The sequence below is a fragment of the Lactuca virosa genome, chromosome 6 (genome assembly GCF_052849685.1).
Source record: "Lactuca virosa cultivar CGN04683 chromosome 6, Lactuca_virosa_CGN04683_v6, whole genome shotgun sequence".
NCBI classification, from domain to species: domain Eukaryota; kingdom Viridiplantae; phylum Streptophyta; class Magnoliopsida; order Asterales; family Asteraceae; genus Lactuca; species Lactuca virosa.
The window spans coordinates 193,415,796-193,429,041 of NC_136431.1; the positions used below are offsets into that span (position 1 = coordinate 193,415,796).

At 37.1% G+C, this 13,246-nt stretch overlaps 1 protein-coding gene across 1 annotated transcript; it reads left to right on the plus strand.

The window, feature by feature from the left end:
* The first annotated feature begins 3,099 nt into the window (after positions 1–3,099).
* LOC145119397 (DCD domain-containing protein NRP-B-like) lies at positions 3,100–5,099 on the plus strand. The gene is made up of 3 exons (XM_079055052.1): positions 3,100–3,848; positions 4,373–4,668; positions 4,765–5,099. The coding sequence occupies exons 1-3, from the start codon at positions 3,224–3,226 to the stop codon at positions 4,804–4,806; spliced, it is 963 nt and encodes a 320-aa protein (XP_078911178.1). The 5' UTR covers positions 3,100–3,223; the 3' UTR covers positions 4,807–5,099.
* Positions 5,100–13,246: the final 8,147 nt, after the last annotated feature.

Below are 13,246 nucleotides of genomic sequence, written 5' to 3' on the forward strand. Positions count from 1 at the left end.
GGACAGCCTCGCAAGGCCTATAACTTATCTGGACCGCTCTATGAGCCTTCGACATGACTGGACCGCCTCACAAGGCCTACAACCTATCCGAACCGCTCTTTGTACCTTCAGCATGAATGGATCGCCTCGCAGGGCCTACAACCTATCCGGACCGCCCCAGGTGTCTTGGCCTTCAGCAGAAAACAGGACCGCCTCAACCCAACCACAATATGTTGACATATGAACAGATAACATAAACACAGAACCAACGAACACAGATAATCATGCCGATCTACTAATCAACCATATACTAGCATATCATTATCCTAACCAGGATAAATAATATAGTGGACCGGCATTGCTGCCTTCGACCCACAATTACAGTGAGGAAAAGTCACATCTCAGTCTAAAAAATATCTGATAGAACACAGCTCCGAATGACAACTCAACCGGTCACCTAACACCAAATAAGGACCGATCTCAAATACCACTCATTTTACCTAAAATACCCTTAGGTCAAAATTAGTCAAAGGTCAACAAACCAGCCGAGTATGCTGGGCGTACTCATCTGTACGCGGGGCATACGCTGCTTGACCCAGAAATTTGGACTTTGACCGCGTACGCTCAGCGTACGCACCTGGTCAGCCCCTTTTCTCATTAAGAGCTTAATACATCAAGTCCTTACGTCCAAAATCAGATCCAATCCTCAAATGACATCCTTGACCATAAAGTTTCCAACTTTATGGTCTTGCATGGCCAATAAGTGCTTAACACTAAAAACATTGACTGCTTAACCTATTAAGACCTTGTAACCCATGCACGGAAGGGAAGAAATGATCAAGACCACATTTTTATGCTTCTAAGAACCTCAAAACGTCTGAAAGGGCAACTTAAATTGATTGGAGTAGCTCATACTCAAAATACCAAACTAATGGGACTAAAAGGACACAAACTTCATAGCAAACTTAGGTCTATGCATAGCTTCATCAAGTTCAAAGCTTTTTACCTCTAAGTGAGGCCAAATGGTGATGAGATTCTCGATCCAAAGAGTCATACTCCTCCAAGATGATCTTCTCTTATTCCTCTCTCCTTCAAGGTGACCAAAACACACACACAAAGCTCAATAGTGCTCAAAAATGGATTAAGGTTTGTTTGGGGTTGGACGCTGATGAAAGAAGGTAGGTTAGGGACTTAAAGATGTTTAAATATGGTCTAAACCCTAAAAATTAGGGTTTGGGAATCATGCACGTACGCCCTACGTACGCTAGGTATCCCCAGCGTACGTGACATCGTGCTAATAATTCCAAAAATGTCACTATGGGCCATTTTGCAACATTTCTCACACACAAGGGCTAAATACAATAAATTTTTATACTTAGGGTTTAATTTGGAAATACCTCATCAACGGGATGTTACAATATATATATATATATATATATATATATATATATATATATATATATATATATATATATATATATATATATTGCAACGCCTAAAAAGGGGTTTAGGAAGGAGGGCGGGTGTGGTGGGGTTATCTTGTGAGGACCTTCACCATTTGAGGATATTTTGGGACGGGGTGGTGTTCTCACACCCACCGCAATACAACATGGCACTCACCGCACACCAAAGAGGAGTACACCCTTTGGTCTTATGAGAAATTTGTGGGTGATACACAAAAGTAAACACAATGTTTTGAATCCAAGGTTCCCCTTGACGAGAGTTATCCACATATAAAAGTGTGCAAAAGTCAATACAAACCGACAAATCAAAATGAGAAACTAACTTAGGAATGGGTTTGAACCACTTATATCTAGCTATAAAGTTTCTAAAACGCTGATTTTTGTTCGGTTTATAGCAAAATTTTGAATCGTTTTAAAAAAATATCGTACAAATCTAAAATTATGTTGTTTTGTATTTATATATTTTAAACATAAAAATGTTTGTTTGTGTTCATTTAACAATTCATTTTTGAATCATACCAGTTCTGAACGACAACATATTCATGATGTTTTGTTATTTTGAATTTTTTTTAGTTTTAGTATATATGTGTATTTGTATTTACCCTAACTGACAACGCTCATATCCAATATGCAGACCCTAAAGGTACCGATTAGTGTTGTTAAACTCCGCAACTCGGTCGAGTATGCTTACTCGAAACTAGACTATAAATCGATCGAATTATTGAATTGGCGAAACTTGGGAACTTAATAAAACTTAGTTAAAATTAACTTATAAACAAAAAAAAATCAAAAATTTAAAAATTAATATGTTTATTTTTTATTTTATCTAACATTTAATCCTGAAACTATTATAAAGGCACCGAATAAACGAACATATACATTGTCCTCTCTCAATTTTCACATTCAAGATTTTGAAGATTAAAATGTTTATTATTTTAACTAGTTAAAGATTGGAACATTTATAATTTTATTGTTATTTGTTTATTTTGTTATTAACTTAATCATCTTATGATATTTGTCGTATATAAAAATTGTCATATTTGCTTTACAAATCCAGTATAGTCGAGTATTCATCGATTAGACCGAATACTCGCTACTTTTTAATAGACCGACCTCATAACACAGAAAAAGTTTTACAATATTGATACCGAAATATAACATTGCTCAGTTGGTTCATATGTGTTGGGAGTTAAGACGAAGGTTTAACTCCAAGACCTCCCTTAGTTATTGTTTCACTACTATGGGGTGGTCTACTTATTAACCGGTCAATTCTTCATTAAAAAAAGACTACTGTTTACCCATCACATTATACTCTTCAAGACTTCTATGGTATTACCACATTAAAAATCAACCTTTTTAGCATCTAGACTAAAAAATATATATCAAAACACCAACCCATAATTTTGAAGGGATCATAATTGTACACAACTACAAACATAAAGGATTAATCTCTCTCTCTCTCTCTCTCTCTCTCTCTCTTCCTTTACGCGTTTTTGCCGTCACCAGTTTATTCGCTCAACTACACCTATCATCCCCGTTCCCCCAACTAATCGAATTCCACATTCATCCATTAAAAATTCAACATTTCATCAATCTTCATCACAGACCTTTGACAAAGCTACACGCAATCACCTCCATTTCCTGGAAACTTCTCCCCTTTCCCTTTCCTTATTATACATATAAACCAACACCCACTTAACATTTTCCTCCAGATCTCACTTCTGTTCGCTCAATTCATCATCTTTCCCACTTGGGTATCAAGAAATCAGCAATCTTAAACCATGGAAAACAATAATCAATCGTCTTTTTGGCAGTTCAGTGATCAGCTTCGTGTTCAAAGCAACAATCTTTCCAACCTCTCCCTCAACGACTCCATCTGGAGCACCTCATACGCCTCCAAACGCCCCGAAAAAGAACGCCGGAACTTCGACATCCGTGTCGGCGGTGACTTCACCAATTCAGGCACCATCAACACCAACCACTCCAGTTCATCCAACTCCGATTTTAATGGTTTTAACTTTGACTGGAAAGTCGGGTCAACTAATCAGAACCAGACCGGTGATTTTGGGATCAACGGTGGGTTTAACAAAGGAATTTACTCAAAACCCAGTTTGAATTTTAATACCACTGATCTTAATTTCGAGAAAAATGGGTTCAAGAAAGACGGGAAGTTTGGTAAAAATAGCGACGATGATCATCTTTCATTTGGGGTTAAACATGGGAAGAACAAGAAGAACAACAGCAACGTGAATAACAACGAAAAGGATAACAGTAAAAACAGCGTTGATAAGAGGTTCAAGACTCTCCCGCCATCGGAATCCTTGCCGAGAAATGAAACCGTCGGCGGCTATATTTTCGTCTGCAACAATGACACCATGCAAGAGAATCTCAAGAGGCAACTTTTTGGTACGTTTCTTACTTAAAAAGAAAAGTAATAAATTAGTAAATTTCACATCTTCTTTATGATCTTTTACCTTTTTTATGTCGATTGTGTGAAAGATTAATCAGACAAAAAAATTGCATATATTTATGGTTAGATCGATCATCTTTTTCAAGATTTAGGTCTTTGATCAATTCGGTTTCCAGTAGTTCTAGATAGATCATATGACAAAACACCTTTTAGATCTAGAAAACATTCAAGGGTAATTAGGTAATTCTACTTTACTTGAATAACTACAAAAAAAGCTATTGAATACAATGATACCAGCTGTAATTTGCCAAATTTTACATTTACCATTAAAAAAAAGAGATCAATTTTAGAAAATCCCGACTTTCTCATTTAAGTCGATATTAACTCCATAAGAAAACATTTGCATGCAACTTAGGGAAATCTTTAATTACCAACATGGACTGTTTTCTTTGATCGAATAGTTAAGGACTATTTTACCCTTTTGTGGTTATCTAATTTACATTTTAAACTGAAATTCCAGGTTTACCCCCGCGATACCGGGACTCGGTAAGACAAATAACACCGGGACTCCCTCTTTTCCTTTACAACTACTCTACCCACCAACTCCATGGTGTTTTTGAGGCTGCAAGTTTTGGTGGAACAAACATCGATCCTTCTGCATGGGAAGACAAAAAGAATCCAGGGGAATCACGCTTTCCAGCTCAAGTTCGTGTTATAACAAGGAAAGTAGCCGAGCCATTAGAAGAAGACTCTTTCAGGCCGATTCTTCACCACTACGATGGCCCTAAGTTTCGCCTCGAACTCAATATCCCCGAGGTAAAATTACCTTCTTACCCTTTTGTTATCTATATCTAAACTTTTTGCCATCTGGATTGGTTGGGAATCTTACAAAAACGGTGTCTTTTTTTGCAGGCGCTCTCGCTTTTGGACATATTTGAAGAGAACAAGGACTGATGTTTGCTCTCAAGGGGTGGATGATCGGTGTGTGTGTTGTGAAGTGAAGGGCACTTTCGGAAAAGAGAGATGTGTAAAATTTTTATATTATATGAAAAGTAAAAGTAAAAGTAATGTATGTTTATATCGAGCTGGAGAGTTTTAATAGTGTAGAAAGTTTGGATATGGGATGTGTAGCCGTGAAGACGATGATGGTGGTAGTCCCTTTTGGTTCTTTGGCTCGATCGAATACATATATGTAAAGAATACAAACTTGGTATGAATAAACAAAAATACAATACAAGTTTTAATTATGTTTTGGCTTAATGTTATTGAAAGAAAGTTTGTTTGGTGTTTGCAAGTTGTAAAAAATGGTAAGTTGGGTAAAATAAATGGATATTTAATAATCCTTTAAATACATTGTAGTTTATATAAGAGTTAATGTCACAAAACTATTACTAATAATTGATTGTTTAGGTCATTCATCATTTAATTTAACTACTTAATAGACTAAGAAATAATATTTTGGCCCATATAAATTGTCATTGAATCCCAAGTGACGTTCATATTATGCATCTTGACATCAAATATGACGAAATTTGTCCACTTAGGGAGGAGGGAGTCGTTCCCTCCGAACCCAATGAATCCACTGCCACATCAGTTTTTCTCTTTGATTTTTCTTCATCTTTCCCAACCTACAACACACGGAAATCTTATCTTTCTCAACCCACTCAATTAAAAAAAAATACAAAATAATCAAGGTAAAATCTTAATTAGCAATAGAGTTATCGCCGGTACCACTCACTTTTTAGCCGGTTGTTTAATTGGTTTTACGAACCCACTTCATCCTCTCTCTCTACTTTCTCTCTCTCTCATTTTCTCTTGTACCGTGTGTTTTAAGATTTGTACCTTAGTTGTTTAGTATTTTTTTAATTGAGTGGGTTGAGAAAGATAGGATTTCCGTATGTTGTGGGTTGGGAAAAATGAAGAAAAATCAAAGAGAAAAACTGATGTGGCAGTGGGTTGGGAGGGAACGACTCCCTCCTCCCTTAGACATCAACTGTGTCATTCAGTGACAATTATTCAGTTAAAAAAATCATTATAATAGAGTAATGAGTAGTTTAAAATAGTAATTCATCTATTGAATACAATCTAGAAAATAACCCGAAAAACAAACTAAATCTGAATAATTTTGCTAAACCTTGTTTTTGACGTTAACTTTTTTTACAATGAATTCTTTCTTTATATAAAATCTTTGGCTTCTTTTTCTTACCTACCATTTCAAATTTCTAATCAATGTTTTGTCAATTTGGTGGATATTTTGCGATATAAAACGATGAAATCAAAAGTACAGATGTCGACTAAATAGAAGGTTCTGATGATATTTATTTGGTAGTCTGAAGAGATATTAAAATAATAATGAAAGATGTCGATGAAATGGACAAAGTATATGCGGTGGTTGTCGTTGGTGTGTGACACTTTGAACAAGTCTAGATGGCCCTCGGTGTTTGACAACTCACCCACCAAATCAATATTCTTTCTTTTTCTGGTGAATGGATCTTTTCAAATTGTTTTTCTTTGCGATGTGACCCTTGTCCTTTGATACGTTGCCAATTTTAGTCCTTGCACATGGTTTTTCTGGGACCATTAGACTTTTATCTACTACTCTAACAAGTCTTGGATGGCCCTCGTGTAGGAATTTTATATTTGTTCACGTAAAAGGAATCGGATTAAGTTTCGACTTTGGTAAATAAAAATACACATTCTATTAACTAGACAAAAACATTAAAACAATAGAAAACATGTCTCTAAAATTTATCAAATTATTCTGAATAGTTATTATTTCTTATCTTCATTGATTGAGTTAATATTGGAAAAATAATAATACAAAACAGACTCATAATTATCAATAAATTTCATAATATATTTTTTTTAAAGTTAATTGACAACAAAACCTTTGAAATGAATATTTATTTAATAAACAATAAAATGATCCTTCTAGTGTGGTAAAATTCCTTTTTTAGTCAAATTTTGAAAAACTGAAAGGTCACATCCTTGTGATTTTTAAATTTTGTACAAGTGATTTGTCAAATGCACGATGTTAGAATGACCAACACACCCTTTATTTTTTTAGATTGTCATTTTTTTTATGAACTACAAAGATCAAATACATAATTGCAAAGAATAGCATCGTCGTCTACGACCTCATCTCCGCAGCCAACTCCAACCTTGTCTCCCATCTCTCAGCCTCCATCAGTACCGTCTTCCCTATCTCTAGGGACGGACGCAAGATTTCATAGTAGGGGTGTCGCAGGAAAGTCAAGGGTTGCATGATAGTAGAAAAAAAAATTCGAAATGTTTTGCACTACGTCCGGTAAAGTCAGGGTTACACGTTTCACTCTGTGCCCTATTCTAAAACCGTCCTGCCTATCTCCAACCCTTGTTACCACCCAACACCTTATTCTCTGGTAGATTGAACCACACCCATTGCCTAAAGAGACTAAAGCGCTTCCCCACCCATTCTCCCACCGCCTTTTGCTCAACCATGAAAACGGTATATCAAGATCATTCGGCCAACCCAATTCAACTTTAGAGACGATAAAAAAAATGACATAACCTGCCAATCCAATTCAAATTAGAGGGTTAGGTTGAGATTTTCAACCATTTAATTTAAATGAGTCAACCGACCTCACCAATTTATGAATATGTTGGGTTGGGTAAAATTGGTCAACTTGTTGTCAACACCGTAAACCCGTTTAAATTAGTATATATTTAGTTTTATGTTGAAATAATATTATTTATTACTTTAATTATAATTTTATATTAGTATTTATGTTTAAAAAAATACAATTGTAATTCGCATCTCAAATCTCGGTACTGACAACACTACACATTCCACTTCTCAATTACGTCTCATACTGTCCAACCATGAATTGTTGAGCTCTCTCTCTCTCTCTCTCATAGTAAATACAATATTATATATTATATATTCATGTTTTTTTTATTTAAGTTGTCACATTAAACTTGTTTCCAATTTAAGTTCTTTAAGTTGGTTTAATATTTTTTTTATTTTATTTATATTTTTTATTTCAAATTGGTTGATCGGGATTCAACCAATTTATTTAATAGGTTGGTGGGTTGAAAATCCCAACTCATTTAAATAAACAGGTTGGATTGAAGCATTTAATAAATGGGTTGAAGAAACAAACTCCATGTCGACCAATTGCCAACTTTATTCAACCTCCTAAAATCCAAAAACTTGTTTATAAATGACTCTTTCAACCCCAAAATCACGTCAAAAAATATTCAAAATAGATGAATGTTTTGATATTTGCCCCTATTTTTTGTTATTGTTCATGGCATCCCCAATCTTAGAAACTTTATTTCCTTTCTTGTTCATTAGGTTTCTATTGCGATTTTTTTTTCTTTTTTTTTTTTTTTTTTTTTAATTTTGGTTTAGGTTTTTAGAACCTAGAAGCTAGATTTGTGGTATGTCAATCCCCCCTTCATCTTCACTAGATTAAACAATTGCGATGGTGGAGACTAGAAGTTGGATTTGGGTTTCGAGATTTACATTTCACTTACATCTTCACTAGTTTAAGCAATTATGGATTTTGTTTCGTTAAATTCCTATGCATTTTCAACCTCATTTTGATGTGTAAGAATTTTGCTGAATAAGAGATTTAAGACTTAGACCTAATAGGATTAATGGGGGTTCTCTAACGCCTTGTTGTTTAGTTTTTATTTGGAGGGGAGGGAAGGGAAGCAATTGATTAGGCAAAAAAAATATATATATATATGTTCTTGAATTTTTTTGAAGGGAAAGGAATGGAATAAATATATTAGTAAGCAAAATTTTGCCCTTCTCTCTTTGAAATTATCCTCCCAGATGTGAGATAATTCACACGGGAAGGTTTTTAACTAGGTTAGATGGAAGAACTATTGATGTGAGATTCATAAACAAAAGGGATGTAGCCTACCAATTTTTTAAAAGTTCGACTGAATTTAATCAAACACATGAGCAATTTATGTAATTTACTCTTGATTTGTATAGAACTCAAACACATAATTTTTTTTTATATAGTTTTCAATCTATATCTATATATACTTAGGCTGCGTTTGGTGCGCTAGCTGAAAAGTTAGCTGGTAACTGAAAAGCTAGTTGATAACTGAAAAGTTAGCTGATAGTTAAAAAGCTAGCTGTTAGATGAGAAGCTAGCCGATAAAAAATAGTGTTTGGTAAAAACTAGCTGATAAGCTAGCTGGAAGATATAAAATTACATAAAATGACATTTTCCAAAATAAGTTTTCTATAATTAATTAAGGGTATATTTGGAAAGTTTGTAAAAAAAACTCCTAAAAAACTACTCTAATTAGCTTTTTAAAAGCTAACTTATAAGCTAGCTTTTTTGGCTTACCAAACACGACAACCTAAAAAAACTCGAAAAAACTACTCTAATTACCAAACACTATTTTTTATCCTCTCCTCCATAAGTCCAATTTAGAAAGCGATTTCTGGACTCAAAAATGGGTAAGTCCCCTTCGGGAACTTATTTAGACGTGCTCCTTGCTTCAAGATTCAATTTGACTGGTTGTAGGCCCAAAACGGAGATCCGTAGCCAAAGTTATGGCCGTTTCCGTGAAGCCCCTTTAGTCACACGATCGCGGGCCTCTAGAAACGCAAGTGCCTGATCCTCCACACTAGGGCCCGCATCATCCCCTCCCGGGTAGACAAAATTCGACCTCGAATGTGTAACAGGATCATCATCAGAAGAATCCTCATGAAAAGGAAGTAAATGTTTCACATTGAAAACATCAGAACATCGAATGTGACTTGGCAGCTTCAAACGATAAGCATTGGAATTGATCTTCTGCACAATCTCCACATGTCCAATCTTTTTGGCTGATAGCTTGTTGTACTCACCAACTAAAAAACAATCCTTAGTCAAAATAGCCCAAACAAAGTCACCCTCCTCAAAATCAACTTGCCTACGTTTTTTATCTGCATCTTGCTTGTACTTGGAGTTGGCTCGAATCAAGTTTTCATTAACAGTCTTATGAACATCATGTAGACCTTCAACAAAATCCTTCACTTTCTTTGGAACAACACCAGAAATAGGAAGCGACATCAAATCAAGTGGTCCCGGAGGTTGAGCAGAATAGACCACTTGAAATGGACTAAATCCAATACTTCGGTTGACAGCATGATTATGAGCAAACTCAGCTTGACATACTTTCTGATTCCAGCCCTTCACATGATCACCCACCAAACACCGCAAAATATTACCAAGGGACTGATTGACAACTTCTGTTTGCCCATCTGTTTGAGGATGATAAGCACTACTAAAGTTAAGCTGAGTGTTCACCATTTTCCACAAGCTATGCCAAAAATGACTAAAAAACCTAGTGTCTCGATCAGAAACAATAGAAGATGGCAAGCCATGCAAACGGTATATGTCTCGAAAGAATAATTGAGCCACATTAACTGCATCCGTCGTCTTTTTACAAGGGATAAAGTGCACCATCTTGGAAAAACGATCAACAACCACAAAGATTGAATCATTGCCCCGTTGAGTCCGTGGTAACCCCAACACAAAATCCATGCTTATATCCACCCAAGGTTTAGACGGAACAGGTAAAGGCATATAGAGTCCAGCATTGGTAGCCGTGCCCTTCGAAACCTGACAAATTATGCACCGTTTAAGATATCGATCCACCTCCTTGCGCATAGTAGGCCAAAAGTAAGATGATTGCACCAACAGTAAAGTGCGATCTCGCCCGAAATGCCCCTCACCATGCAACTCCTTGATGATTTGAAGACGAAGAATAGAATCGGGGACACAAAACTGATTCCCTTTGAAAAGGAAACCGTCATGCACTAGAAAATCAGACCTCCGCCCAGATTGTATATCCTGCAGAATAAGAGAAAAGTAAGGATCAACAGCCAACTGCTCCATGAGGACATCCAACCCTGGCACACCAACCCTCATTGAAACTAGAAAATTACTTCTTCTGCTCAAAGCATCTGCCACCCGATTCGACACTCCAGACTTGTGCTTCACAACAAAAGTGATCTTTTCCAAGAATGCTGTAACGACCCAGAATTTTCAAATAAATTTTCGTTTTTAATTAATAAAACACACTTGCATAATCCATGAAATCCCAACATAATAGTTTTCAAATCAATATTCATTACAACTTATTTAACTCATCAGAGTGTCCCCAAAAACATATCAGTAAAAGAGAGATAGAGTGCACGTCGCGCCATCACGCCTTGCCGTTGCCCTTGGGCTCATATGTACCTGAAACAATTCCACAAACTGTAAGCGAATGCTTAGTGAGTTCCCCAGAGCATACCATACACATATAAATCAATTATCACATATCATATTAGCCCTAAGGCTACATACATCACATAAGTCATGCATACAACTGATAAGGACGTCGTGGGCTCATCCCCAGGGTCTTACTCCAGGATGTCATGGGCTCTCCGCATGGTCTTACACCTAAGTGCCATGGGCTCTCCCATGGTCTTTGATAGGAAAGCCATGGGCTCTCCACATGGTCTTACATCTGAGTGCCATGGGCTCTCCCATGGTCTTCCATACAACATACCACATATATCAAAAGCATATTTCCTAGTTCATACCAACTATCATGTCACATAACAGAACCTCAACTAGGATATTACACATCATAAAATGGGTCGGCCTTGGTGCCTTAGACCCATTGGTATGGTGAGGAGAGTCACCTCAGTCTGCTAAATACAAAAGTTGTTCTCCTAACAGTCTGTAACCTCCCGCGCTGAATAATAATTTTAAACAATGTTAGGACTTTAATTAGTCAAGGAAACCCAAACTCTTCCCTAAAGCCCAATTATCCATCCCTTGCTAATGGGCCCAAAGTCCAAGTCCAAAATCCCTAATGGGCCTCTTGGCCCAATAAGGCCCAATCAATATGTCCATGGCCCATAATAGATGCTATGACTCATAATTCTCAGAATACCACCATGCCCAATAATCAAATGAGGCCCAATAGCTCAAATGCCCAAAATGGATTCGACCCAACTATGATGCGTACGCTTAGCGTACCATCCTGGTACGCGCAGCGTACTGGGGTTCTAGGGCTTACGCGCAGCGTACACTAGGGTACGCCCAACGTACTAACCGATTAAGCAGTTTTCCATTAAGTGCTTAATACTCGATTCTTTTACGTCCAGAAGTTAGATCCAACCCTATTAAGACGACCTAAGGCATAAAGTTGGCAACTTTATGCCTTTGCATGTCTCAAATGCTGCCAACACCCTCATTAAGACATTTTTAAAGCTCTTAGCCCATGCATGAGGTCAAAATACCCATCAAGACTCCATCTTTATGTTGAAAAAGGACTAAGGGACCTCAGATCTGTCATTTCCATCCTTTGGAGTTGCTTAACTCACCAATGGAGGTCCAAAATCAACCAAAAGGGACAAATATGAAAACCCTAGCTAGATCTAAAGATTAAAGAAGAAAGATCCAAGCTTTTTACCTCCAGTAGCTTTGCAAGATGACTAAGATGCAGGTTCTTGAAGCACCAACTCGTTACAAGCTTGCTTGACCACCTCTTCTTCTTGGAATGAACACTAGAAGGCCACACATGCACTCTTGAGAGCTCAAAATGGTCTCACAAGTTTCTCTGGAGTGTAAGGACGTTCTAAGGCTGTGGAGGCTCTCTAGGGTTAAGTCCAAGGGACTTAAGGTCGCTTAAATAGGCCTCATGTCCGAGAATTAGGGTTTTGGATCCCTGGCGCGTACGCCCATCTCCTCCGCGTCCAATCCTGCATAGTACGCTAAGCGTACACCTATGTACGCCCAACGTACTTAAGGGGCCAATTATGCGAAAAATATCAATTCTTGAGGGTTTCAAGTCATACCAGATTTAGGGTGTTACAAATGCCATCCACCGCCCATGCTTATGGGACACCTTATCTTGACTTCGGATGTGCCTTAGAGAATCATGATCTGTAAACAAAACAAACTCTTTATGAAACAGGTAGTGACGCCAATGCTTTATAGCTTGGACCACTGCATAGAATTCAACATCATAAGTGCTATAACGCTGCTTTGGCCCCGTCAACTTCTCACTGAAATAGGAAACCGTTCGTCCCCCTTGACTTAGAACTGCTCCAACTCCAACCTTTGAAGCATCTGTGTGTAATTCAAAAACTTGAGAAAAATCTGGTAATACAAGAATCGGTGCTGAGGTAAGCTTCTCTTTAACCAGTTGGAAAGCCGATTCTGCCGCCTCTGTCCAAGTAAAGGTCTTCCCTTTCATACAATCAGTCACATGTGCCATAAGGGAACTGAAGTTTGGAATAAAACGCCTATAGAAAGAAGCAAGACCATGGAAGCTTCGTACTTCAGTGATGGTATTTGGAGTTGGCCATTGTCTGACAGCTGCCACCTTAGATTCGTCCACCTGT